Raw genomic sequence first — 27026 nt, 5'->3', positions numbered from 1 at the left:
TCGAACCCCTGATTGTAGCGTTATAAGTCCGAAGACTTATCGCTGTCCCAGCGGGGACTCACCTTTTAGAAGAAAATATAACAAATATTTATTAAACAAGATATTTACACATTAAAATGCGTTCAAATAGAAATTTAGAATTTGAAAGACGGAGATATTCCTTATACTTAATGACATTTGAAAATAAAGGAATACGGATCAACTTAGGTTCTCAAAACTATTCAGAAAGAGATATGCAATAAGTCGAGAGCCACTCATATTAATTAAAGTGAAGGAGTGGTGTGCCTTGTACAAGAAAGCCTTAAAAGGAGTCTTTTGAAGTGGAAACTATTTTGCAGGGTTATTGTATGATAAGATACACGGCCGTCGGATTGAGCATGACCACACTTAGCAACATGCACTGTAACAGAAGACCACATTGAATGAAAAAGAAAGGAAGATAGAAACTAATCAAATAATACAAAGAAGTAATTGGTTTTGCAATACAGGAAATCCATTATTTCAACGTGAATAAAATAACGTTCAAAAATAGTTCAAGTATCAACGTTTGTTAACTGTAGCTAAAATGGAATGGATTAAATCTATAAATAAGGAAGATTTTTTTAACCCTGTAAGCTTGCTGGAGTAAATCTTCTATCGTAATGGGGTATTGAACATGTTTTTCTTCTAAGTTACAAGACTGATTTATTTATACTTAGAACTACATGGGAAGTATACTTGTTTACCATTTAGATAACAGGAATTTGCAATTTGCATATAAGGTAGATTTTTCTTTCTCAATCAACTTCATGTAATTTAAAACTTACAGCATGAGAAGATTAAGGTGTTGACCAGCGGGACTCGGCATGGCCAGGTGGTTAAGGCACTCGACTCGCAATCCGAGTGTCACGGGTTCGAATCCCGGTCGCACCAAACATGTTCACCCTTTCTGCCGTGGGGGCGTTATAATGTAACGGTCAATCCCACTGTTCGTTGGTAAAAGAGTAGCCCAAGAGTTGGCGGTGGGTGGTGATAATTAGCTGCCTTCCTTCTTGTCTTACACTACTAAATTAGGGACGGCTAGCGCAGATAGCCCTTGTCTAGCTTTGCGCGAAATTCAAAGACAAACAAATAAACAAAAACAAACAATTAACCAGAAAACTTAGTGTGGGAACAAGACCCCTTAAAATGTTGCCTTCACTCAAGCCAATACCGTCAATTAACTTAATTTTACCCTTACTTTATATTTGGTCCCACAAAATATCTCATTGCTGTTATTTTTCTTTCCAGTTTGAGTCCGGTATAAAAACTGCTTAAGTATTAAAAAAAACAAAACGTGAACATTAAATAAGAAAATTGGTAATCGTGCCCCTATGAAAATATCGTGCTAGTTAATTTAAAATATTAATAATGATTAGAGTAAAAATTATTTTTTTACATTTTTACAGCATGTTCTGTAAATATTATTTCTGTGATAAAATATTGTTTGTGTTTTGAAGTAAAAAAATTTTACACAAATTACATATACTGTAGCGTAAAATAAATAAGCGTAAAATAGCAGAATACATGAGAAATATTACAAACTATTCTAGGTGCAATGTGCAATAATACGTAAACGGCAGTTACTTCGATATTCAATGTAAATGTTTACACTGGTGGCCCGTGGTTTCAGCGCATGCGCTTGTAACGAGAAACGACCACTTTACAGTTCTGTGACTTCGTTTCTAAAAGGTTTTCCATGTTTAGGCGTGATGTTGAAAAATATAGTGGAACCTAGAGCTCTGTTTCATAAATATTTCATAGCCCATGGATGTTATGTATTCTCAGTGTAATATGTATTGCTAGTTTCAGTCAATCTGAAAAAATAGTGCATTTTGTTGACTTTTCCATCCATTTTTATTATCTGTCAATCTTAGCAGATTAAATTGAAAATCTAGTTGTTATGAGACTAGATTCTTGGCGACAAGAGAAACAGTAAATATACAAGTTGTTTTAAAATAATAAAAACATTCACTGTCTAGCTGGTTTTGTTGGTCTTAAAATTACCAGCGCTGTACTCATTGAACTGGCATAAGTTGCTAACATAGTGTATATTTATTTAGAGATTTCGGGCAAAGGTCTACAAAGTTTATCTGCACGTCGCCGTTGCGGCTGTTCCTAGTTCTGAACTACCTCCCCAAATGTTACAGTGGCAGGTCTGCTGACTTTTACTGCTAGAAGTCGGATTTTAATAACCCTGGTAGGTAAATTACATATATTCCTTTGTGTAACTTTGTTCTTAACATAAACAAGTTTTGAACAAGTTAATTAGAATGAAAGCTGTCAGTCAACAGAACACTGTGTGACTGAATAGTCAGATATTACTTTCATTTTTATAGCATGCCCATGGCCTCAAAGCCGAGCGAGTTTATTCTTTTCGGTAGCGGGAGTTGAAACATTAACCTTCGAAATCACAGTCCGGACATGCTAACCTTTAGTCCATGCTCGGTCAACTAACAACAATAAAAGAAGTATTTTAAAAGGTCTTGGAATGATGTGATTGGTAGTTTAATAACACCAACGTCCTTTTCTCTGTAAACCAACATCTATAAAATGCTCAGAGGGAAATTATAATTTTTTATAAAAATATATTATTTACGTTTTTTTACATACTCTACCAAGTGGTTTTATTACTTACCCATTATTGTGATAAATATTATGTTCATTATTTAGTTGTTATACAGTATTGGTACTAAAAGTGGTTTTGTTTATTTGTTCTTTAGGGGTATGTTAAGAGTATCGTGTATCCCACTACACCTATGAAAAAACAATGCGGAGCTAAAGATCATTGCGGTGCTTGATAGAAAAACTTAAGTTTTATATAGAGATCAAAAGAATATCTAATAAAAGCCTAGTTTCGAATTAGTTTTAATACTCACAGGGTTAAATACGTTATATCAAAACAATTTTTAATAGGCAAATCAGGAAGTTACATTAAAATTACAGCCGATATAAAGTCGCGGTTGAATCGCGGTTGTATACCAGAAGTACAGCTGACAATCGTTTCGTGTCGATAACAGTTTGATTCTGCTTCCTTTTACTCACCTTGTTAGTGGCGTTTCTCGTTAATAAATTTTGCATAACCTTCACACATGCTAGAGTTCGTTCTATATTTAGTTACTACTTTTCATGGTTGTTTGTATGATTAGTTAGGCTTATTAAGTCCAAAATTAACTTCCCTATTTCAAAATTTAATAATTAAATTACCAAAATACAACCATGCAGTTTTCAGTATCATGTAGACCAACTCAAACAGGTTTTATTGACAGGAAAGCAGACTTCTACGTGTTCACCATTAGTGGCTCTCAGTATTCGATTTCAGTTCATGTTCGCTCTTCTATGTCCACAGTTACAATGGTGATGGCGTTCGTTATCCTGATCTTTAGCTCCACAATGTTTTTTTGTAGGTGTGGGATACACGATGCTCTTAACATACTTCAAAAGCAAGAAATCGAGAGGAGTGATTTTTGGCAAACACAGAGCCTAGGAATTGGCTCACCTCTACCAATCTATTGCTTCCAAAATGTCTGATCTAGGAACCACCTGACCAACAAATTCCATTGAAGTGGAGCACCTTTCTATTAAAAGATTGCCCGTAGTTGAATTTCTTCCAGTTGTTCTATCATGTAAAAGTACACGCTCCCGGTAACAATGCTCTCAGTGAATAAAAGAAGAAGGAAAGTCCAATAATCTTGTCTCACATGAGACCACACCACACATTCACCTTTGGACTATCACAAACAATTTCATGGAGGTTTTCCAAACGTGGATATTATGACGATTCACTTTACCCGAATAGCCATACTTTCTTATTTACCTATTTCTGGACGAAGCAACAAGAAACTGATACTTTATTATGAAAACGAATCTCATACATAAATCACAAATCAGTAGGCTATGTCTAAAATTTGAATATGTGTATCAGATTTTGAGCTGTTGGTTTAAAATAACACTAACAAAAAAAAAAACCTTAGGTATTGTCGACAATAAAATTCATTAAAAACTGATACCAGTATACCATGTTATAACATACCTTCTCTCCGCTGCAGGGCTTATAGGCCGCCTCATGATTCATTCCAATTTATCTATCATGCTTCTCCAATATCCTAAATTATTTTTATAGGTATTTCAAAGGATATTGTATCCCAAAACATACTCTGTCAGGACACTTGTTCATGGTACCTGAACACATGACCTAACATGTAAGCTTGTGTGTATGTGTGGAAGGTATGAACACAGTTTTAAAAATCATGATGCCCTAGTTCCTTATAAAGGTTAGGAACACAAACTTTGAAGCTAATTTCGGCTTCAGTATTCCTCAACTATCGATATTACTTGTTCAGTTAGTTAACGATTAAAGAATGTAGTGTAACTGACTTAGTTATTCTAAATAAGAAAAAAAATACTGAAATAAAATGCAAAGAAACACGCGTAAAAGCATGTCAATATGTAAGAATAGGCAGTTTTAAAGTTACAAAAATTTTTGGCATATAAATAAATTATGACAAACAATGATCATATTCGTTATTTTTAAATTTGAGTTGAAAATGTAATAACAATAATAATAAAAGATTAATTACTAATGTGATATTATCACTGATAATTTCTTCTTATGTTCTGTATTATATTACAGTTAGTGTTATTATAATAACTTCAAATCATCTAACAGATATTTTAACCTAAGTCCATTGATCTAAGTCTATGCATGTTTGTACGTATTACAAAACAGCGGGCACAGCACACCTTTAACCTGTTGACTGCCAAGTATTTAAGCTGCTACAACACAACTCTAATGCTTCTTCATTTTGTAACTTCTTCGTGACGCCATTTTGGATCGAAAGTGAAACAATTTGTAAGTAGATCAAATGCATGTATGGTGCTGACGTCTAGCGTTGAAGTTAGGTATTATTGAGAACGAAATAACTCGTTCGTAGCACTGTGTTACCGATCGGCTTGGACGAGTTATCTCGTCTACGGCACTGAACAGGTTAACAAGAGAGCGTTTTCTTCAGCCTACGCTTTGTTATTAACGCTTTTCATCAAATGTTTTATAAAGCTAGAAAAAATACAGTTGCAGAAGATCTTCTATAGTAGTGCAATTTTGAGTTACTTATTCCTCAAACAATTACTTATTCCAAAACATTCCAGAACTTGGATATATTCACGTCTTTGGGATCAAAGCAGAGTTAATGACGCTCTTTGGTTCATACTACTGCTGTACATGGTGTGGTGTTACGTGCGTGGTACATCATAAAGCTAAAACGAGTGCAATCTCTTTCTATAAAATTTCGTCAATGTAGAGAGTGCAATCTAAATATCTCAATACAACTACACATTCATGGCGCCCTTTAAGTTCATCAGTGAACAAATTTAAAACAGCTAAAGAGGCCCACACTTTAATACTATACCACCATTTTCTTTATGGTTAGGATAACGCAAAGATATTCTTAGTGTCCTCAAGCCTGAGAGTTGGTATGGTACACTAATCTGTCAACCGGAAGTAAGCCATAAAACCAATTACGTAAGCACTCTTTCAACTTTTATGCTATCCTGTGCTTAAGACACCTCTGACTGGTGTTGGTTAAGAGTCCGTAGGTAAGAGACTTACACCAAAATAACAATTAGCTGTGAATGTGGCTAAACAAACAACATCTCGAATGCTTAAGAGTGCAGGTAAAGAGGATCTTTACTGCTTTGGGAAGCATTTCAGATAGGTTACTGTTTGAGTTTGGATGATCTAACGCTTGTTTCTATTGAAAACTTGAGCAAGACCCACGTAGTAGGCTGTAACATTGTTGATGCTAAGTTGTAGTGCTGTTTTTGCCTGAAAGAGAACTAAGCTGTTTATTTAACCAATTTTTGGATTGTAAAAGAAAAAAGACACTTCGAGAAGTTAACCACTTAAGTGAATTATCTACGCTCTTTGGAAAGGAAGAAATGCATTGTAGTCTTTATTTAACTTGGTGGTGAAAGGTAAACGACATGATGGTTAAATATGTAAATGCACTTGTCAGACAATATCACCACCTCTATCAATCACAAGCAATTTGCCATCACATCTGACCATACAATTGCCAAAAAAACTTCCTACGAAAATTAAGGAAATAACCAGCACTTAAATACAATCATCTCTGGTAGTTATACTTTAGGAAAAGGAATTTATGCCAAGGTTATGTGCTGGATTCGTCATCTGTATTGGTGCCGTTTTACTTCCACATATAGATGAACGTTTGAGCACATTTGAAGGGATTCGGTGATTAAACACTTTAAACCTGGCATCCAGATATGACGAGTAAACCTAGATGATGAGATCACAGCTAAAAACTGTTTTTACTACTTGAGACGGTTTGCATGTGTTCTGCATCATGATATTCAGTCTGTGTAATTTGCCCAACACTTTCAAGAGGCTGATGAAACTTACATTAAATGTAAGCTTATAAACTTGTTGTTATAACAGAAAATTTGCAACGATTTGTCAGTGCTCTGTTCAATACGGTGTTGAGATGCAAGCCTATACAAGGTAAACTGAAACGGAAAATCATTGGTTCTTCGTCATGAATGATAGCTTTGAATATTGGTGGTTTTCTCTTGGAGACTGAACAAGGCAATCAGTATATGCTGATCGCTATTGATTACTTTAACAAGTATGCTTAGGTTTATTCACTGGTCGATGTCTCAATATAGTCTATCACTAATGTGTTGGCAAAACACTGGATAGCTCAATTGTGTACAATTCAAGAAATCCACATAGGGACATTGTGTTAAGTGAAGACGCTTACTTCACCTCAGTCCCTGAAACCTGATGGTTTGACAAAATATCAAATGAATGCTTATGAAGTTTGTTAATCCCAGCCAAAGTGACAGAAACGAGCATTTGCTATATACCACAATTACGTACTGTGCAACAAAATAAAGAAGAGATCAACTATCTATTAACCAAATATGATCATGTCTGACTAGGGAAAACTACCGTAATGTATGATCCTCCTTTTGTGAGCATGTACGTCAAAAGTTATGGAAGGATGCCACATAGCAGAAGCAATGTTACACCAAAAGAATCAAGGATCAGGTATGATTTGGCACACGCAAGCAGTATGGAAGCAATCAAGCTCTAATTGGATAGATAAGTATTCCAAGTATGAGAAAAGAACAGATCAGTTCATTAACCATATGAGTTATACAAATTATTTTGTGTTAACAAGTTATAACTATATTTTAATGATGAACCTCTAGTACACTGACTTGACCAAGGATTAGAGGTCAAAACTGATGAATCAGTATATGACGAGACCACTTTTCATTTTATTTCATCTGTCTGAGTTGATGAGGAGAGAAATGATGAAAGTACTTATCTGGGTGTACATGATGAGAGATAAAAAGGATGCTTTTTCCTTGGAAAGAGATCCCTATACCTTTTTAAATTTATATTGAAGGATTGGATTTACTTTAATGCGTTGATATACTGAAGTAGTGAATGTAACAGAGAAATGCAGAGAAAGGTTCGGTCGGTTTCAAAACAGATAACATAACGAGGTGACATTGAAGATGAAGAGAAGAAACAAGACGACAGGCGTCCAACAAAGCATTCAAAAACCTTCTCGTGATCAGGGTAACAGGGTAGCTGGGGTCATTAAATCTAAAATGACACTTGTAAAGATACACAAATTATGTTTGTACTGTCCATCCCTAATTTTGAACTGATAGAGTGTAAGAAAGACATTTACTAAAAGCACCAACCGCCAACACTTTGGTTGCTCTAAAAATAGGATTTTAGTTCTACTTTTTAAAGTACCTACAATTTCAAAGAACGAAGTGTTATTTTAAAGTAAAAGAATGCAACTTATTGAGCTTTAAGTCCACAGTCTAGCTCATTAACCACGATACCACACCGAGTCTAGTCAACAGAAGAGCAATGTTGGAGTGTTCAGGTTTTTCTCTCTATACAATAAGAGCCGAGTATAACTTATTGATTATCGTATCAGACTATGAACTTATGGGTCTACTGATCACATCCCATTAACATATAAAATACGTGCTGTGCACTCTGGGCCATAGATACATTTTAAGATTATGGCCAAATTCTATTCTTCAGTTGGATAAGATTGGCCCAAATATTTGTTGTTGTTGGCTAGCTGTCTTTCTATTGATTTATCACTCCAAAATTAAAAACAGATAGCACAGATAGCCCAAGAGTGGTTATGAAATATATTGAATAATGTCTTATTTCTCTAATCCATTAGATGAAAGTTTAGAGACATCCAAAAACAAACGAACAAACCTGAACACTGGCCATTTCTCACATTTTCTTTTAAAAGTAACATAAAATAAAAATATTCTAAACCTGTATAAATAAAATTTCTGAAACATTGTGAAACTACACGAACGTGGTATATAAGCAAAGTACAAGCTCTTGTTTTTTAGGAAAAGTACAGAATAAAATTAATCTTACAAAATTATTTTCAAGTTTTGTAAAAATTACAAAACAGCAACAACGTACAAATCGACACAGTTAGCATTTAAAAGTGATTAAACAGTTAACTTAAGCGTGGGTAATTTAAGGCATTGTCTTTATTCTGCTCAGTGTCGAAAGATAAAAGCAACAAAAGAAGTAGATTTGGAAAACTAAGTGGAAAAACAATTAATAGAGCAAGTAAAAAACTACTACAATATCCCAAAAATGAAAATTAAAACAATTTTTTGATAAAGACAATTCGAAAGAATTGCATACTAAATAACAATGCCAGAAGTTGTGCTGAAAGATGCTGGCCTTTCATGGCTGTTAGTGGAGATAGAAAAGAGTTTTTATACTGGCGTTACAAGTGGCCTTCTGTTTGTTACGCTGATTCCTCATCATTTATTGTTTCTAGATATTCATATGATGACTTGTTTGTCAGTAGTCTCAGTCTTTTTGAATGTCCATAAAGCTCTTTACCTCACTATTACAAAAGAGGTCGATATTTTACCAGTAGCTGTGATATTATCTGTTTTCTTCTTTACCTTTCCCCTGCATAGTCTGTCACATACAAACAGATTATGGCTTTACCATGCAGTTTCCTAATTTTCTGTCACACATTTAGGGATTAGCATCTCCGAATTCTTTGTGGTACTGAGTTCCAAGTATTATATTAGCAGGACTTTCTATTTGTAGTTTATTGCTTCTAGCTATATAGAAGAGAATTTGCCTCATGGCTTCCAACTTTATCTTGCGTTGCTTGTGTGAAAATTGAATGTTCCACCAAAAATATGCAAAACATTTTATTGCTCTATGAGACAATGAAAACAAGCCCAATCAATGCCCTCATTTACTTTCTGTTTGTGGTTTAGAAATTATCTGTGGCTACTATGGCAGTTGATTGTCCACCATGGTACACAAATATGTGCTAATAAACTTTTTATGTTTTATCCTCTGCCCAGTCTTTACATTTACAGTCTAGGCTTATTTCCATTGTGTATTTCAAATGGAGAAACTCAAGGGCTCGCAGTGGCAAGTTATATCAGTGGTTGCTGTACAGTATTTGTCCATTCATTACTGTCTCCTAAGGTACCTTTTAGGAATCCCCTGCTTGATTGGTATTTGTGGAATCACTATGAAACTCAAATGTTCCAATTAAAAAGAACAGTGGCTCGATGTTCAAATACATAGTGTGTAGACTGCAGGACTCCAGTGATGAATTTTGCTTTTAAGTGCTGTAGATGGCCTGCAATGTTGCTTAGGTTTGTGACATGTAATAGAGATTTGATAAGAGTAACTAAGGTACATCTCTTGAATTTATTTAAATAAGTGTTTTATGGCTTTTCACAATCTTATTTAGATCCATACAACACTCATATTTATCATCAGTATTGCATAGTCTAGGGAAAAGTGAATCATACTTTGATAGAGCATAAGGAAGTGATAGCCATTCTTTATCTTTAGTTCATGCTGCAACTTATAGTGTATTGAAGCCAATTATAACTCTGGTTATCATGGTGTTAATGTATCTGATGAAGTTGAGTTGTCTGTCAAAAGTATCTGTACCCTAAAGTACTTCAGTATTATTCCCAGAGGAATAGCAGTGTCCACAAAGAATGACAATGATTGTCCACATCAGTATGTTTGATTACTATCTCTGTGCCATTACACCATTTGGTCTCCCTGGTGTTCATTTAAGTAGATATAAAGACTCTGCTTCACATAAAGAACGTCAACCAGCAAAGGTTAACACACAACATCTGGTTGGACAGTCAAGACAGACTAGATCGAAGGTGTAAATGTTGAGGGGTACTGGCGAGGGTGAGACCCTTGTGGCAGACCACTGTTGCTAGTGATTCAAGATGACCGACAGCTTCCAGTCTTCATGATGCATCTTCTGATAATTGGTGCATTCACTTACATGTTGTAATGATGGCAAGTCTGGGCAATTTTCAGCACGAATAAGCAACTATACTCTATTGTAGATATCTTCTAGATCTAAAGCCATTCCTAAGGTGCTCTAATTAATTGCTTCATAGCCTTCATATATATTAGCCGCGAACTCAGTATGCTGACGCAGGTTTTTTTTTCCATTGTGATAACCACACAGTAATGATGGCGGTATTGGTTTGGTCTCATAGACAAGCCTTCTAGTTACAGACTTCTCTGCTCTCTTGCCACTGATGTCTTGTAGAACAACTCTGAACCTTTGTGTTTGTGGATTCTCACTTATCACAAAACGCCGCACTTTGTTTATCACAGTTGAGGTACGATTTGTAACAGGTCTCTTTCTGGATGATCCTGGTGACTAACCCAGTTTGACCATATTCCTTTGTTTTCCATTGCTATTAAGCACAAGACATACTCTGCCTTATAAATGTTAAATTCTCCATCTAAAGGCATCCTTATGGTTCGAGTGTACGCATATTTGCATCAGAAAGTGTGTTACGTATCATTCTCCAAAACGATTAATTTTCAGCGTCATTACACTTCTTACGACGCACTTATTAATGTAAAAATGTAGTTTTGATACATTCCGTTCCACAAACTTCATATTAAATGTTTGTCATAAAACTTGCTGATTTGCATATTAATTATCATTTTACTAAAATGTACTGAACCGTTTCAACGTAAATAAAGTTATTTTTTATATACCTTATTCTTTGTTTTCTGAATATTTTAATTGGTCAGTGCAATGATATATCGTTCGTTCAACATTTAATTATTTACATTGTAGAAGTATACGTTTGTGAGTTTTCTCTTTGTTTTGTTTATTCAAACCAGCTGTATCATAATAGGGCAAGCATTGTTTAACAGGAAGTTCTGTCTGTTGAATGTCGTATTCTTATGTATATTTGTTTTATATAACAACAAATATATTGCCGTTAGTCTAACTTTAAGCTATAAAATAACGCGTGAGTCACACCTTCCATTGAATTGTTTATTTTTATCCAGATGGTGAACGTAAGTGAAAGCTACCGTTGAACTTCTGCTGCTCTGAACACCCATGGTAAATGAAAATCAGAAGTGCAGAAGACTTGATATATTTTCAGAGTGGTAAGTTTTCTGATTAAAAGATAAAACTAGATAAATTAACTAAATGAGAAATATATTATAATAAGGATTAAAGTATAGAGCATTCATAAGTATTTAAAAAATGTAAGTGATGAATTATTTTTTCCGAAGAGACTGATAAAATATCCTGGTGATGAGAATCTGACATAAAATCCTATCAGCTAAAGGAAAGACGCTAGAATATCGATAAATAATTAAAGTTAGATGTTCCATTATTTCAAGATATAACGTGTATTTAAACTGAAATTGTGCTCTACGATCCCATCAACTTTTAAAATGCTTTTATAATTTGTAAAATATATATACACAACAAATAGTGTAACAAGGCTAAAACATTTCGTTTTGTTTAGCAGGTATTTAATACACTACAACTTCAAAGCAAATTGATCTTTTTAAGCTTTGGATCACTTTTTCAGTCCATCTTACACATTATACTCGATCGTTTGTTTGTAGTTGAGCACAGAGGTACGTAAAGAGCTTTCTGTGCTCTGCTCACCACAGGTCACGAAACGCAGTTTCTAGCGTTGTATATAAATTTGCGATCCTCTCTTGAATCCGTTAATGCTAATAAAAATGTAATAAAAAGAAAATGGTCTTGGGAACGTATTGCGCTTGTCTCCTTATTGTTAAAAATCCAAGACCACTTTAACTAAAATTATATCATTATACATTGATTCTTAAGCTGTTAAATTTTTCTGTATAATGATTTTATAGTGCTTGTATTTTATCTATTACTTATTATTTAAAATTAAATTAAATTTTAGTGCATCTAAGGTTATGTTTGTAGACAGAGTCTGTAAAGTTAGTAACATGGTAAGGAATTCGACGAGTAAGGTAACTTTTAATGAATAAACATGATTTTGAAGTATTGGTAAATTTTATTATTCTAAAGATCCACCAGTGATACAGCTGTATGTCTGTGTAGTTACAACACTAGAATCTTGGTTTCGATACCCGTGGTGGACATACCACAGTTATCCTATTGTGTAGCCTTGTGCTTAAATTCAAACAAACAAATTATTCTGAATGTGTATAACCATTGATTTATGTATGTTATAAGCATAAGTATGGTAATATAAGATCTTTGATATTTTTCTTGTCGATCAAATTACGTGATATTTCTATACAAAATCATGAAATGATAGTGAAAAAAAAATTGAAACTGCAACAAATATGTTGTGATTTCATTCATTCATTAGCTTGCTATATGTTTCTTATGGCAAGATTTTAATAAAATATTTAGTCTTGTCTTTTTTTAGTATTCAGAAAAATGAGGACTTGTGCAATATTTATCTTCATGACTCTTATCACTTCCATCTGTTACGAAACTTCTTTGACAGCAGATGGTGCACATAATCCCAGAGGATTTGAAGCCAAGAAAGCACCTCTTATAGATCTTTCTGGAATCTCGTCTAACTTTCCAGCTGGTAAAATAAATATTTTTCAAATGTCTGTTTATCTTTACTTTTGACTGATTTGCTTACAACCATGTTGGAAGCAATTTCGATTTATTAAAAAGAAATGCTACTTATGTTATTTTGATTTAGTTTGTACCTGCATTTAATAAATTAATTTTCGGTTACTATTTCTATATATTTGTTTCATAATCTGCCGCTAACAGTCCCTAGAGTCCTATAAAAAACATGTAATGCTTAGAATAAATTATTTATAACATTTTACAAAAACTGCAACCTTATGATAATTATACTTTATCACTTGATATTACTGTTTATTACGCAGAAGTAGTCTCAATCAATTGATAACTAGAGAATTTTTTACCACAAGAAGAACTGGTTGTTTACACATCTTTAAATGTGTACTGTCTGATGACGTAGTTAATTTACATAATTCTAATCGCAGTAATCGAGAGTAATTAATAGGTTTTGTACTTCTCACCACAAAAGGTTCTAAGTAACTGAAAGATGTTCATGTTTTTACCGTTAGAGGACGTGGTTGTTACTTGTATCTCAGAACGGCTGAAGATGACCTAGGAAGGTCGAAACGTTGTTCCCTCCTTATAAATAAAAGTGTTAATACCCATACCAGCCGTTCTGAGATGCATTTTTATTTCAAGTGGGTTTCTTGTCATCAAGAGTGGTTGAAACTTGTTGCACTGAACTTCTTATCATCAGAACGCCTCAATAACAGATAAGTATTATATTTTTTACCACTAGGAACTCGAATTGTTAAACTGTTTTTTATCTCTACTTCCAGAAGATTCTCTCAATCGAGATTTTTTAATCATCGCCATTACAATTTTCCACCATTAGACTTGACCACACCAGAGATCCTAGAATAGCAACAACTGATTTGAACAACTGTTAACAGTTGTAACCGCTTTCATAAATAGATTTAATCCGGCAATTGACTTGCAAAGTGTAGTTGAAAAACTATTGGTTATGATGTGTAGAGTTTGGGCTAGTAGATATAAAGCTTTATTTCTACTTTTAGTTTGTTTGTTTGGAAAAATCGCACAAAGCTACTCGAGGGCTATCTGTGCTAGCCGTCCCTAATTTAGCAGTGTAAGACTAGAGGGAAGGCAGCTAGTCATCACCACCCACCGCCAACTCTTGGGCTACTCTTTACCAACGAATAGTGGGATTGACCGTCACATTATACACCCCCACGGCTGGAAGGGCGAGCATGTTTAGCGCGACGCGGGCGCGAACCCGCGACCCTCGGATTACGAGTCGCACGCCTTACGCGCTAGGCCATGCCGGGCCTCTACTTTTAGTAAGCTTACGAAAGTTAAGCACACGTCTATGACATGTACATTCGCGATGTTATTAAAACGATATAAAAGCATTATGTAGTACAAAGGATGAAACTGGTATATAAAACGATTTGTAACCTCACCACGTCATCACATTTCTTGTTGTAACGTTCGGTTATGCCCTATCTGACAATCTTCATCTTAACAATACCCCTGGAATATTGTTTCCTTTGTAAAACACTCCACTACCTTCCAGGCTTTCTATACTCTATCTAGTGCAAGAGAACGACAGCTTCCCAGTACCCACCTCAACACAGAAATCCATAGGGGACGTAATCACTATGTCTTTGTATGGAACAGCATGAATACCAACTTTATGCTCCCGATACTTGAGATATGTAACGGTGGAACAGATGTGTTGTGGAAGCAGCTTGTATACACGTGACTTGTGTAGCTTTTACAGACGAACACCCTTCATGATTATGTTGCTTATTGTTGTTGTTTGAGGCACGTGTTCGGCTTTTGCCACTAATCTTTATATTCGTGGAATATCATCTATTACAAAACACCACACTTTTTTTTTACCACGGCTGAGGTACAACTTGTTACAGGTCTCTTTCTGGATGATCCTAGTACCTTTAGGTGATCCATATTAATTTGTTTCCCAGTGCCATTAACTACAGAGTTATTCTTTCTTGTGAACTCTAAATCCTCCACTAGAATGCTTTATTATTATATAAATGTATGAATATTTTGTGTCATACAGGGCTGTCATATACTCTTCACCAAAACGATCAGTCTTCGGTTATCTCACCTTCCCCACGAAAGGTCAAACAGTATCAAAATGTAGTTCTCATTAATTCCGTTCCATTGAGACTTTGTTTCAGCTGTGGTTGTCACGTGACTTCCTGGTTTGTATATTCAAATTATTTCAATATAATGTACGCAGTTCTCCTTATTCAATAAACAAAATAAATTATTATAAGTTGAAAGTTCAGTACATCTACTTTTTAGGTGCTTTATTTGAAGATTCATTTATAACATGTTTATGTAATTCACATTATAAGAACATTGAGGTAAACAAGAAACACAACTGAATAATCAGAAGACATAGCTATGTCGGTGTAAAATAATAAGTGATCCAACTACTTAAAAACCGTAAAATTAGACGCAGTACCAAAGCTTTTAAACATTAAATTTATTAGAATATGACGTCACTTTTGAGCCACTTATAGCAAAAACTTAGGGTTTGAGTTTCTTTTGAAATACAACTCAGATCTCTTATTTATTGATGCACAAATTCTATTTTATTTGTTAAATTGTATAATAAAATCAGTTATGTACATTTTATTTTAGATTTCTCTCAACAGTTAAGGAGTTTTGTTCAGACTGTTTTGGGAAATATACTGAGTAGATTCAACATTCCTGGCTTCACAGTAGGTTTCAGTTTTTATTCTTCAAATACAACGTATCATAACATGATACTCATTTTGGTACTAATAATTTTTGAGAGGATTTTCTGTAAATGATTATTAAAACGATGTAGTTTTTTCTGGCCTTATCAGCCTTTTATTTAAAAACAAATCCACGTGATATTATTTCTGTAAACGTGAATTATTGTACAGATGATATATAACTTTAGATTTTTTTAGTAAAAGTTAGCGAGTTTTAGATGTGACATTTCTGATGTAAATGTAGACAGTAGATTAATGATATATCTTTGTACATCTTATTAAACAGAGTAAACAAGTCAGACCTCTTGAAAATCACAATAAAAAGTACGACTGGTCAGAATTTGTTAAAATATTGTTCAGAATTTTGAAATACACAATCAACACAACGTAGTGAACATTGTTTTATTTTTTCCACTGTAGAATTCGACCATACCATTCCTGGGTAAAAAGTGAGGTCAACCATGTCCGTATTAAGTGTTCATCGTCGCGCGGATTTTATATTTTGGACAGACAGCCTTAAATATGATAAAATAAACAGGTTCATCTCATGACTGTGAATAAATATTTTTAGACAAAACAGTTGTTCATTAACAAAAGAGTGATATTGTTTTCGTTCTTTGAGATATACACGGATATTAATAAAATATCCAACATTATGGAAACATGAAACTAAAGTAAATGTTTATCCAGTATTATGGTTTGTTTGTGTTTGAATTTCGCACAAAGCTACTCGAGGGCTGTCTGTGCTAGCCGTCCCTAATTTAGCAATGTAAGACTAGAGGGAAGGCAGCTACTCATCACCACCCACCGCCAACTCTTGGGCTACTCTTTTACCAACGAATAGTGGGAATGACTGTCACATTATAACGCCCCCATGGCTGAAAGGGCGAGCATGTTTGGCGCGACGGGGATGCCAACCCGCGACCGCTCAGATTACGAGTCGCACGCCTTAACACGCTTGGCCATGCCGGGCCCCAACATTATGGAAACATAAAACTAAAATAACAGTTTGTGTTTCTTCTTCTTCTAAAGTTACCTCAACTAAATGGAAATAATAAGCTGTTACATGGCAAATAGTTTATACACTACAGGATCTTTGTATAAAAACGATAAAGTTGCTGTCTACACCCAAGGTACTTTTAGTGTCTGACAAAATTAAAACATTTATTACTAAACATTACGGTTAAATCATTTATAAATACATTTCAGCACTTTTAGCATTGTCAAATACTTTGTTTTTGAATTTCGCGCAAGCTACACGAGGGCCATCTACACTAACCATCCCTAATTTTGTAGTGTAAAACTAGAAGGAAGGCAGATGGTCATCACCATATTTGTTTTACGTCATTTAATTAGAGATATTGTATATATTTTGTGTGTTGCAATATATTTATCTTACGATGGATTATGTGTCATGATATAGTAAGTATAAAACTATAATAGATGTATCCTCTGACATTAAATGCAAGTTTTTAGTTGTCCTTTGTCAAAATATCAGAGATAGCCTGTTGTTACTCAATAAATCTGATGACCATTGATGCAAATGACTCCAAGATAAAGCATATTTAACCAAAATGTTGCATTAATTTCATTCTTGAAAGCTAAAAGGACTCATTTACTTAATCTGATATAACTGTTCGTTCAAACAGTTAAAATATTAAAATCCATTTTTCATGATATTATTATACAGAAATACATATATTATACTTGTCTATAACAGCATTGAAATCAATTCGTTTATGAAACACACAGGTATATATATATAACAAGTTGTAATGTTATTTGTAAAAATAGTCGCTAACTTTTTTACTAAGAATAGTGGGATTGACTGTAACATTATAACGGCTCTAAAGCTGAAAGGGTAAGCATGTTTGGTGTGACGAGGATTAGAACTCGCGACTCTCGGAGTACCACTCGAGTGCCTTAACCACCTAGCCATACCACACCTTGTCTCCTACTAAACACATGAATGTAGTACAATATTAGGTGTTTTTACAGTTGCATATTTTTAATGATTTGTGAGAAAAGGGTAATATATTTGTTGATTGCAATTTTGTTACACTTGCAAATCGAGAAAACTGCATATTTACTGGATTTCATTAGCTTTAAAATAGATAACTTTACTTCGTAATTACCACGTACTTCCTTCTAAAATAAATAAACGGTTTTTAAAAGTCAGGAGCGCAATACTGTTAGAGGTATTATTTTGTTAACGTATTATGGGAAATGCTTTGTTATGATGCCTTACCGTTTTCATATGTTAGTGTTCGCTACGCAGATATGCATCATATGCTTTTGTAATTTATTTCACACTAAGTATGTGTTTTTTTAATAACAAAGCCACCGAGTCCACCGAGGGGAATTGAACTCCTGATTTTAGCGTTGTAAATCCGTAGACTTGCAGCTGTTCCAGCAGACGACATTAACTGTGAGAGAGGCTGGCTTGCGCTATGTCTGAATCTAACGTATAATATTAATACACTCAGCATGACTGGACATAAGTATTTGTGAAACTTTTGCTGCTACACGAAGTCTGTTAATTAACTGATTTAACAGGGAGACATCGCATGAAAACTGTCCTTGGCTCTAGATAAATGCTGTTTTATTATGTTTCTATTAAGTTAATTTACATAGCAGGCACTTTTTTACTTCAAACTGTCCTCTGGTGGGACGGCAGTAAGTTTACTGACTTACAACGCTAAAATTCAGGGTTCAATTTCCCATGGTGAACACAACAGATAGCCCATTGTGCATTCATCTAGTTACTTCTCCTCTGTGGTAATCTGGACGTAATGTAACATGTTAAGACAGTGAGAATTAATCAGTTTTTTTTTTTTTTCAGTTTGTGTTGTGTACGTGGAGGCATTTAAATATTTGCGTCTCGTGTGCAAAATTCGAATCTAAGACTGGTCGCACATAAGAAAACTACTCTACTAATCAGCACATGCTAACAAGATACTTTTCAACAATTTAAAGTACCATATTTTTCCCTTCTCACAAATAAGGCCCTTATTCGTATCTTATTTCAGACAATTATAACAAGCGCCATGTTAGGCACAAGTTCTTTTCCCTTGGATTGTAGTTAAACCCAAGACATAAAAGGAAAGTGCTTTGCTGACTGATCTAAAGGGTTAATCCACTATAAACTGTTAAATTGCTGTACATATAGAACACTTCTACAAAAAAGATATCGAAGTATACCTGTTTTACAGTAGTTCTACGCAGAATATATTATGCTTGATTTGAAGTTTTTATAGACGTATTTCTCTGGAGTGTTGGAATGTGGCACTCTCAGCTTCATTGACTTTTCATGATATGAACCGCAGAACAACGTGAGTCTCGCCAGAAAATGTTTCTCACAATATATATCTGACTTACTTGTAATCTCGACTAAGGTTTAAGCAAAGAAAAAGATTTGGCATAAATTACACACACTAAAACAATCTTTGTTTCAAATACTCAGATACAATCAAAAGTAAAGACAAGTGTAAAATATAGCATCTTTACTGTATAGATATGTGATCTTACTATGTAGTTAAGAAAATGTTTTGGTAAATTCTAAGTTAGCTGTTGATTTCTATATAGTTTGTTCAACATTACAGAAAATCTTTCCCACGAGAAAGTACTTGTGACTCGCAGTTGATAGACATAATACCATAAGTAGTTAGAACAAAAGGAACTATAGACAATCAATTGACCAACATTCTATTTCAAAAACATATGCTCAACGTGTACAGAAATTTTAAGACATTTTATATATATTAGCTAGAGGGTAAGGAAATACATTGTATGTTTGCATACCACAATGGATGAATCTTTATTTTTGTTACAATTCATTTAACAAAGTAAAATTAAATAAATATCGCTACAGCATGACCGATCTCAGAAAAATATTTTAGTCAAAGCAAGTTGCAAATAGACATAAGCTACTCTGTATACGAACTATAAATTTATGAATTTTGTTTCTTACGGTAGCATATGAAGTAACATTGTAAATATCGATTTTGTGAGTATGTCATGGAAAGTACTAATGTATGTTAGTTTAGTTATTAGAGATTGTAATTAATAGAATATAAAATGTTGTTAGATGTTTTAAAAAAATCATAACACCTTTCTGTCTACGAAGTTAAAGTTTAATTTAAGCCTAACTGAGAATCATTGCGAGTGTTTTATTTCACTGTGAGAATAGATAAGATACGTATTATGTAGTAAACGTTCTTACATAAATGAGCTAGTTTTTGCAGAGCTTCACAAAACTTATAAATTGTTTGTTTGTCTTGCTTCTAAATCTAAAGCCAGAGAATGGGCAACCTGAGCTAAGCCTACTACAGGGATCGACTCTCAGAAAGTGACATATTAAATCAGTAGTTTCATTTTCATTTACTTACTTGGAATGATAGTTACTTTTTACCAGTCTACACGTTGAATTGGAAACATCTCAAACAATTGTTCTTAATCGCCACGTTTAATAGTACTTTATAATATTTTTTATATAATTGTATTAGTTGAATAACAGTTTAAAATTATACATATATATATGCTCTGGTAACAAGAACACGAAATCATTCAAAGCAATAAATAAATATGTATATCTCTATGTAAGGGAATGTTCGTTCTATCTCAGGTTTCAAACAAATACATCAATGCCCAGTTCATCAGAAAAATCTAAACCGTGTTTAGATATAATAAACATCTCTCTTTGTCTTATGTTAAAGCGTTATTGATGTGGGTAAAAGCTTTTGTACACTTTTTTCGAAGAAGTTATCCTTACGAGTTTGATAACGACCTTTCCTGAATTTTAAATACATTGGTATATTATTATTGTATGTCATTCATTGGTTACATCTTACAAGAAGGTGTCAATAACGGACAGCAGTTCTCTTCAGAGCACGTGTTCTATAAGGTCACATATGTATCATAGATCAGTTCAAATAACAAAACTTAAAGTATACATAGCGGAGTTATTGTGTGACAGTCAATCCCACTATTCGTTGGTAAAAGAGTAGCCCAAGAGGTGGCGGTGGGTGGTGATGACTAGCTGCCTACCCTCTAAGAGTCTTACACTGCTAAATTAGGGACGGCTAGCGCAGATAGCCCTCGAGCAGCTTTGCGCGAAATTCAAAGACAAAACAAACAACTAAATGGATCGAAAATTTAATAGCTATTTTAGGTTAATTGGTTAGTTGAAAACGAAATTTTACAGTAAATGTTACAAGGTAATATACCATATATATATATAATTATTAAACACGATGCAGCCGTAGACTGTTAAATATTGAAAATTTATTAAAGTAAAAGGAGTTATAATTATTCTTCAAAATTACGTGATCAACTTCACAAACACAGATATTAAAATGAATGATTCTGGTCAGAAACACTTCGTTTTTGAATTCACATAAAATCCTCGATCAAGTAGGAAGAACAGTTAAGCAGCATAGCTGAAACTACGTTTTGGTTACTTGTAGAAAAATAATAATTTACTTAGCTGTCTAAGTAGTAAAACTGAGAAAAACATGAAGCAATATATAAATATAAAATTGGAGATTTGCAAAGAATATATAGATAGAAGATAAATAAAAAATATGAATTTACTAACAATATATACAAGATAAATCAAAAATTATAAATTTTAAAAACCTGCAAATAAGAATCGTAAAAAGTAAGGAAACAAGGTTGGAGATACTGTAGGTATTATTTACTCAAACTACGAATCATATTTTGACTCTATTCTCTTACCTAGAATTACATGTGGTCGAGTGATAATAGGAATTTGTAGGTTAAGTAAATATTAGCTCCGAAATCTCCAGCCTTGTTGCCATACTTTTTTGCAATCTCTATTTGCAGGTTTTTGAATTCTTGATTTTGTATTTATTTTATTTGCTAGCTTTTTTACGCTTAGCTACAGGCAAAAGATTACTTGATATGCTAGTTAACTTTATACAGTGTAATAATAATAACCATAGCTAGTTGCTAGCTGATACAGTTTTCACTTCATGCATAATATAGAAGTTAGCTTCCTAAAGACGTCGATTGTATAGTGTGCAAAGCACTGAGTACCTACTTGCTACAGTCAACTAATGTTCATTTATTATTGGCTGGTATTTCCTTTTTCATTCTGTACTTAGGCTGGAACATGTTCGTGAAAAAATGTCCTGAATTGAGTAATAGTAACATCATTTTACTAGAATTATATGTTTTTTAGCTTATTTAAATACAGAAGAAACAAATCGACATTTTAATGCACATGTAACCTTCGCAGAAGATTTGGAGTCAATATACCAAACCATTTTTGTTGTAGGCTGACAAGAGAATAATATGAAAAAGAATTACAAACGGACCATTTTAATCAAATTTTCTTTTCGTTACAAGTCTTACAAGTGTGTTATTCTGTGCACTTTTATGTGTGTACAGCATTAACAGTCAATAACAAAAGTTTTAAAACGTTGTTTGAGCTGAGTCTCTACTGTTTAAGGTATTTTTTACCTGGATTTCCTAATAGGGATTTTGTAGTTCCTTGCGATCCGTATTATGAACCATGATACATACACATCTACGTATTTGACGATATAAGATAAAAGTTAAAGCTACCTTGTAAAAATGTAATTTATTTACCGAATCTGGATCTGTTCAGAAAGAAAGATAAATTCTGTAAAACAAAGATGAGAAGTTTTTACTAAGTTTTGAATAAAACGTGGTCATCAAGGATTTAGAGTTTGCTTCTAGTTTCTTTCACATTTAATACTGACTTCCAGTCTATCTTGTTCCTTACGTTTGCCCGTTTTAACTGAGTTTGTTCAATATTATCCAGCTTAAAAATCCATTTCTGTTACATACTTCTACAGTCGATGAATTTAGAACTGATGTTTTTCAGAGAAAATTATGTAAGCAAAATATTGTTAAAAATTCTAATTATGATAAAAACTTCATAACAAAACTTGTAGCTTCTGGCTAACAACAATAATAATATAAAAGTACCTTTGTTATCGCGAAACAGCATAAGCAAGGACTGCAGACTTTAGTTTGCTTGAGTATTCAGTCAAAATTAGGCTAAAAAATTCAAAACTGTATAAAGGTGATGAAAAGTGTGTTTTAGTTGTTATTTCTTTTTATCATGAATCAACTGTTGATGATTCTTTTATTTAACGGATTCCAGTATATCAGTTTTTAAAAGAAACTGCGACCTTGTATGTTTTAATAGCAAACATTTCATTACAGCATAAATGATATGCTTTATTTTATTTTTATTGTATCTTTTAAAAAAAATTGCTAACTTTATAACTTACAACATTATAGATAATTGAAACGGCATGAAATGCTTTAATTTTGCTTTTAATTATTACTGAATGAAAACAAATAAATGAAAACATATACGGAAGTATAAACAACGGATTTGTATCTTTCAGGACACTCTTTAGTTTCTGAAATGAGACTTTCTCTACCAAGACCCACTTAATAATAATACTTTTTCTAACAAGACCTACTTAACAGTAAGACTTATTTAACAGGACTTACTTAAAAATAAGACTTTCCTTAACAATACTTACTTTAAAATAAGACATTCTATAACAAGACCTACTTAACAGTAAGACTTATCTAACAGGACTTACTTAACAATAAGACTTTCCTTAACAATACTTACTTAAAAATAAGACATTCTCTAACAAGACCTACTTAACAATGAAGTCTTTCCGCGTATGTTTTTTTAACCTTAAAGCTTTGTATATGTTTTAAACTTCTTTGTGTTCTAAGCGATATCTTTAGTGCGGTTTCAAAAATATTAATAAAACAAGTTTCATAAAATAATCTTTTCTGTTTCTTGCAAGAATACCAAAATGGAAATATTTGGTAAAAAAGATTCTTGTAAAGTATATTTTTATATAATACACTTATATTTAGTAATAGGTAAGGAAAAATTATTTTAATTTTTCACCTGAGATATTTTATTCTTAAATGTAAGTTTCTGTTTTTCCAACACATATTGGCTTATAACAAAGATAATTTATAAATAACATTATATGAATTGCTATTAACTCTAGTGTTTATTAAAAATATAACTTTTCGCACAAAAATCCCAGCTTGATCTATTACACGTGAAAATATCTTCATAAGCTTTCTTTGCTTTATTTTCACCATCTAAGATTGCCGTAAAACTTTTAGATTGATAATAAAAGAGCACAATATTGTTTGTAGCAATTAGCGCAAAACCACAGTAAACGGAACAAACTGTAAGAAGGCTGATATCAAAAAAATTAGAGAGACATCTGTTTGTTTGTTCTGTTTACTTTCTTTCACTACTTTTAGGTTGAATTCATTATAATATGATTTGTTTGTTCTCAAACTTAGCTTTTAAAGTTGTATCTGAAATTATTTCCAATACGTTTTGATTATTCGGATATCATCACCAGGGCAATCGGTTGTTTACATTTAAATTACAAAGTTATATAACAAATGATACTGAATATCATTCAGTTATTTACATCCAGATTTATTATACCCCCTTTTCTGATAAAAATAACTCTTATATGGTTAAAAAAAGTATTATTCATCAACAAGTCTCTGGAACATCAATGAGCAAAAAATCGATTTCATCTTATACTACTTTAGTGAACGTATATTTTTAAATTCAAGTGTTCAATGGATTATTATTATTATTTTGAAGAAAGTTGTATCAAATACTTAACGCAGAACTGGAAATGTTCCTGAATGATTGTTGGTTTTAGTTTTTACTACGAAACAGATCCTTCAATATTGAAACATTTTTTTGAAAATCTTAATCAAATAAACCCTATTGTAAATTTTACGTTTGAAATGAGTAACTTATGTTTATCTTGTTTAGATGAGAGGTTATAAAAAAGATGGTAAGACTGAAATACGTTTACATTACAAACATGCTAATTCACACGAGTACTTAGAACTCTTATAGCAATTATTTTGTACACACTAAGTTAAATGTTTCTAAACCGGAATTTCAACAACAAAAACTTATACCGTTGAAATCTTACCTCAGGAAATATTATTAACCATAACATTTAATAGAAAGAGGATTTAACTTTCCTAAAGTTAAAAAAAATGAACAATGACTATAAACAGAATATCAAGGAAGAAAAAATTCCTTTCGTTATAACCCATTGCCTGGAGTTAAAATTAATATTAATGACATTCAAAAAGGACTGGAAAAATATCATCTACAACATCAGAATCTAAGTTTGGAAATAAATCACATTATCACAAAACAGCCTAAGTTTATATGGCATCTTAAATTATAAAAACTAATCATTAAATATATAACATGCCCGATTGGGAATAAATATATTTTTTAAACTCTATATTTATTTGTAATTCGTATAATGTTATTTGTTTATTATTTTGTATTTTTGAAACAAAATATAATGTTGATAGAAAAAGAAAAAATTATATTTAAGAATAGATTTACATAAATCTCATGTCAAAACGCAAATAATTAACCATTACCTGTTAATAAACACATAAGTAAGTGTATTATGGAAAACATCATGCTTTACAAGAACTTTTTCCACGTTATTTTGTGAAACTTACTGCATTTATAAATTTAAAACCACATTAAATGTTGCATGTTCGGCAAGGGGTTTTAGGTCGTTGAGCGACCTGGGAGGGTCACATTCAATTCGACCTCTTCCTTATGATATAGTGACCTATTTCGGATAACAAATATTTTTGTATAGATTTTTGTTAAAGTAGCGGAACGAGTACATTAAATGTTACACAGTTTTAAGTGTTAGTGTTAAAAAACACGGCATTTTTTAAATTATCAAATAAGCGTCATCAGAAGACGCGGTAGAACCAGGTGGTTAGGGTGCTCAGCGCAAAATATAAGGTTCGCAGGTTCGAATCCCTGCCCTACCAAATATGCTTGTCCTTTCATCTGAGAATGCGTTATTATGTGACAGTCAATCCCACTATTCCATGGTAAAAAATAGCCCAAGAGTTGACAGTGGGTGGCGATGACTAGCTGCCTTCCTTCTAGTCTTTCACTGCTAAATTAGGGGCGGCTAGCACAGATATCTCTCGTGTAACTTTCCGCGAAATTCAAAACAAGTTTTGTCAAAGAGAGAGAGAGTCTTATTTTAGAAACAGAATAGTGGTCTTGAAGATTCGTAATCGGTATTTATACATTTATATGTGTGTGTGTTTCTTTTTATTTTTATTTGTTATTAACAGTGAAAAAGAATTTAATTAACTATATTGTTGAATTTCAATTAACCACTTTCCTGACCAAAATATATTTGAAATTTTGTTATATTATATGTATATTTATTTGTACATAAACATTAGCTGCAAAATTATTAGTGTTTTTCTTTATCTTCACTTAATATTGAAAACAAAACAAAACATTTTTATTGTATGGCATTGTGCTACAGGGCTGATGGAATACCAGATATGATATTGTTAACCTGTGAGTAAAAGTGAAGAATCTGGCAGAAAGTAGTTCTCTGTTTGGATTACAATCCTTGTAGCCAGATCATCTCAACAACTGTAGTGTGTGTGAGACGATCTTTTAACGCCAAGTGAGAGAGAGAAAGAATTAGTTTATTTTATCAACTATTAATATGGTTCAATGTAATATTTGAGCTTGTCCCCTTCTATTTAAGAAAGGTGTTTGGTTTTACATCACCAATTATAACTCATTACTCTAGCATTCAACACTTTTATTTTTATATGAAGCGACATTCTGGTGATCCATTTGTCACCTTTTTCGCTTATATTGTTTCTCTTTCTTATCTTTTCGAATAATGATCTTTATTTTGAGTATCATATCTGGAAAGTCATTCTACAGAAACTTAATAACAAGAAAAACAAAACATTCTTCCCAACAACCAATCAAAATTCTTCACAATTGAAGAACTCTCTATGAAGGCCGCTCTTCTAACTTATTTTCTCTCGTATTTTCATATGGACTTGAACTGACAACATTCCACTTCCTCTTCGTAAAAAGAAACACATGAAAATTATTAAAATCAGAAAAAGTCAAAAGGATAACATGACAATAATGATAAATGAATTTTATTCCCATGACCCTAAGTCACAAAGCAGCATGTATACGGACTTATACAACCAGAAAATGTGTTTCGACACCCCTGGCAGGCAGAACACAAATATCCCTTTATGAAGCTTTGTGCTTAATAACAAACAACGACATTATTCTGAGTTTGCTGGTGGAAAGAAAACATCCACCTTTGGAAAGTGCTCGAGTTATAGAGTATTGTAGTTTTCTATTAAATTGATATCTCGTACCTACGTGTTTTTATAAGATCATGAATCTATATCGTAGAGATTT

General features: G+C 33.0%; 1 protein-coding gene across 2 annotated transcripts; it reads left to right on the top strand.

Annotated features, from left to right (window-relative positions):
* The first annotated feature begins 2085 nt into the window (after nt 1-2085).
* LOC143234993 (uncharacterized) lies at nt 2086-16291 on the top strand. 2 transcript variants are annotated; one of them, XM_076472686.1, is made up of 5 exons: nt 2086-2218; nt 11426-11527; nt 12805-12972; nt 15615-15694; nt 16133-16291. In XM_076472686.1, exons 2-5 carry the CDS (start codon nt 11485-11487, stop codon nt 16163-16165), a joined length of 324 nt encoding a protein of 107 aa, XP_076328801.1. In that variant the 5' UTR covers nt 2086-2218; nt 11426-11484; the 3' UTR covers nt 16166-16291. The 2 variants fall into 2 exon arrangements, with proteins under 2 accessions (XP_076328801.1, XP_076328802.1); XM_076472687.1 differs by lacking the exon at nt 2086-2218 and having other exon boundaries at nt 11435-11527; nt 12789-12972.
* Nucleotides 16292-27026: the final 10735 nt, after the last annotated feature.

Source organism: Tachypleus tridentatus, chromosome 12 (assembly GCF_004210375.1).
Source record: "Tachypleus tridentatus isolate NWPU-2018 chromosome 12, ASM421037v1, whole genome shotgun sequence".
Lineage (NCBI taxonomy): Eukaryota > Metazoa > Arthropoda > Merostomata > Xiphosura > Limulidae > Tachypleus > Tachypleus tridentatus.
The sequence above is the reverse complement of the archived record's forward strand: the minus strand, read 5'-3'. Positions and strand labels throughout refer to the sequence as shown.

Bases quoted from the DNA above. Each gene is read 5' to 3' on its own strand.
- LOC143234993 (XM_076472686.1), top strand. From the start codon at position 11,485: ATGAAAATCAGAAGTGCAGAAGACTTGATATATTTTCAGAGTG. The intron at 12,973-15,614 runs GTAAAATAAATA...ATTTTATTTTAG, and splicing joins CTCGTCTAACTTTCCAGCTG to ATTTCTCTCAACAGTTAAGG. The intron at 15,695-16,132 runs GTAGGTTTCAGT...TTTCCACTGTAG, and splicing joins TCAACATTCCTGGCTTCACA to AATTCGACCATACCATTCCT.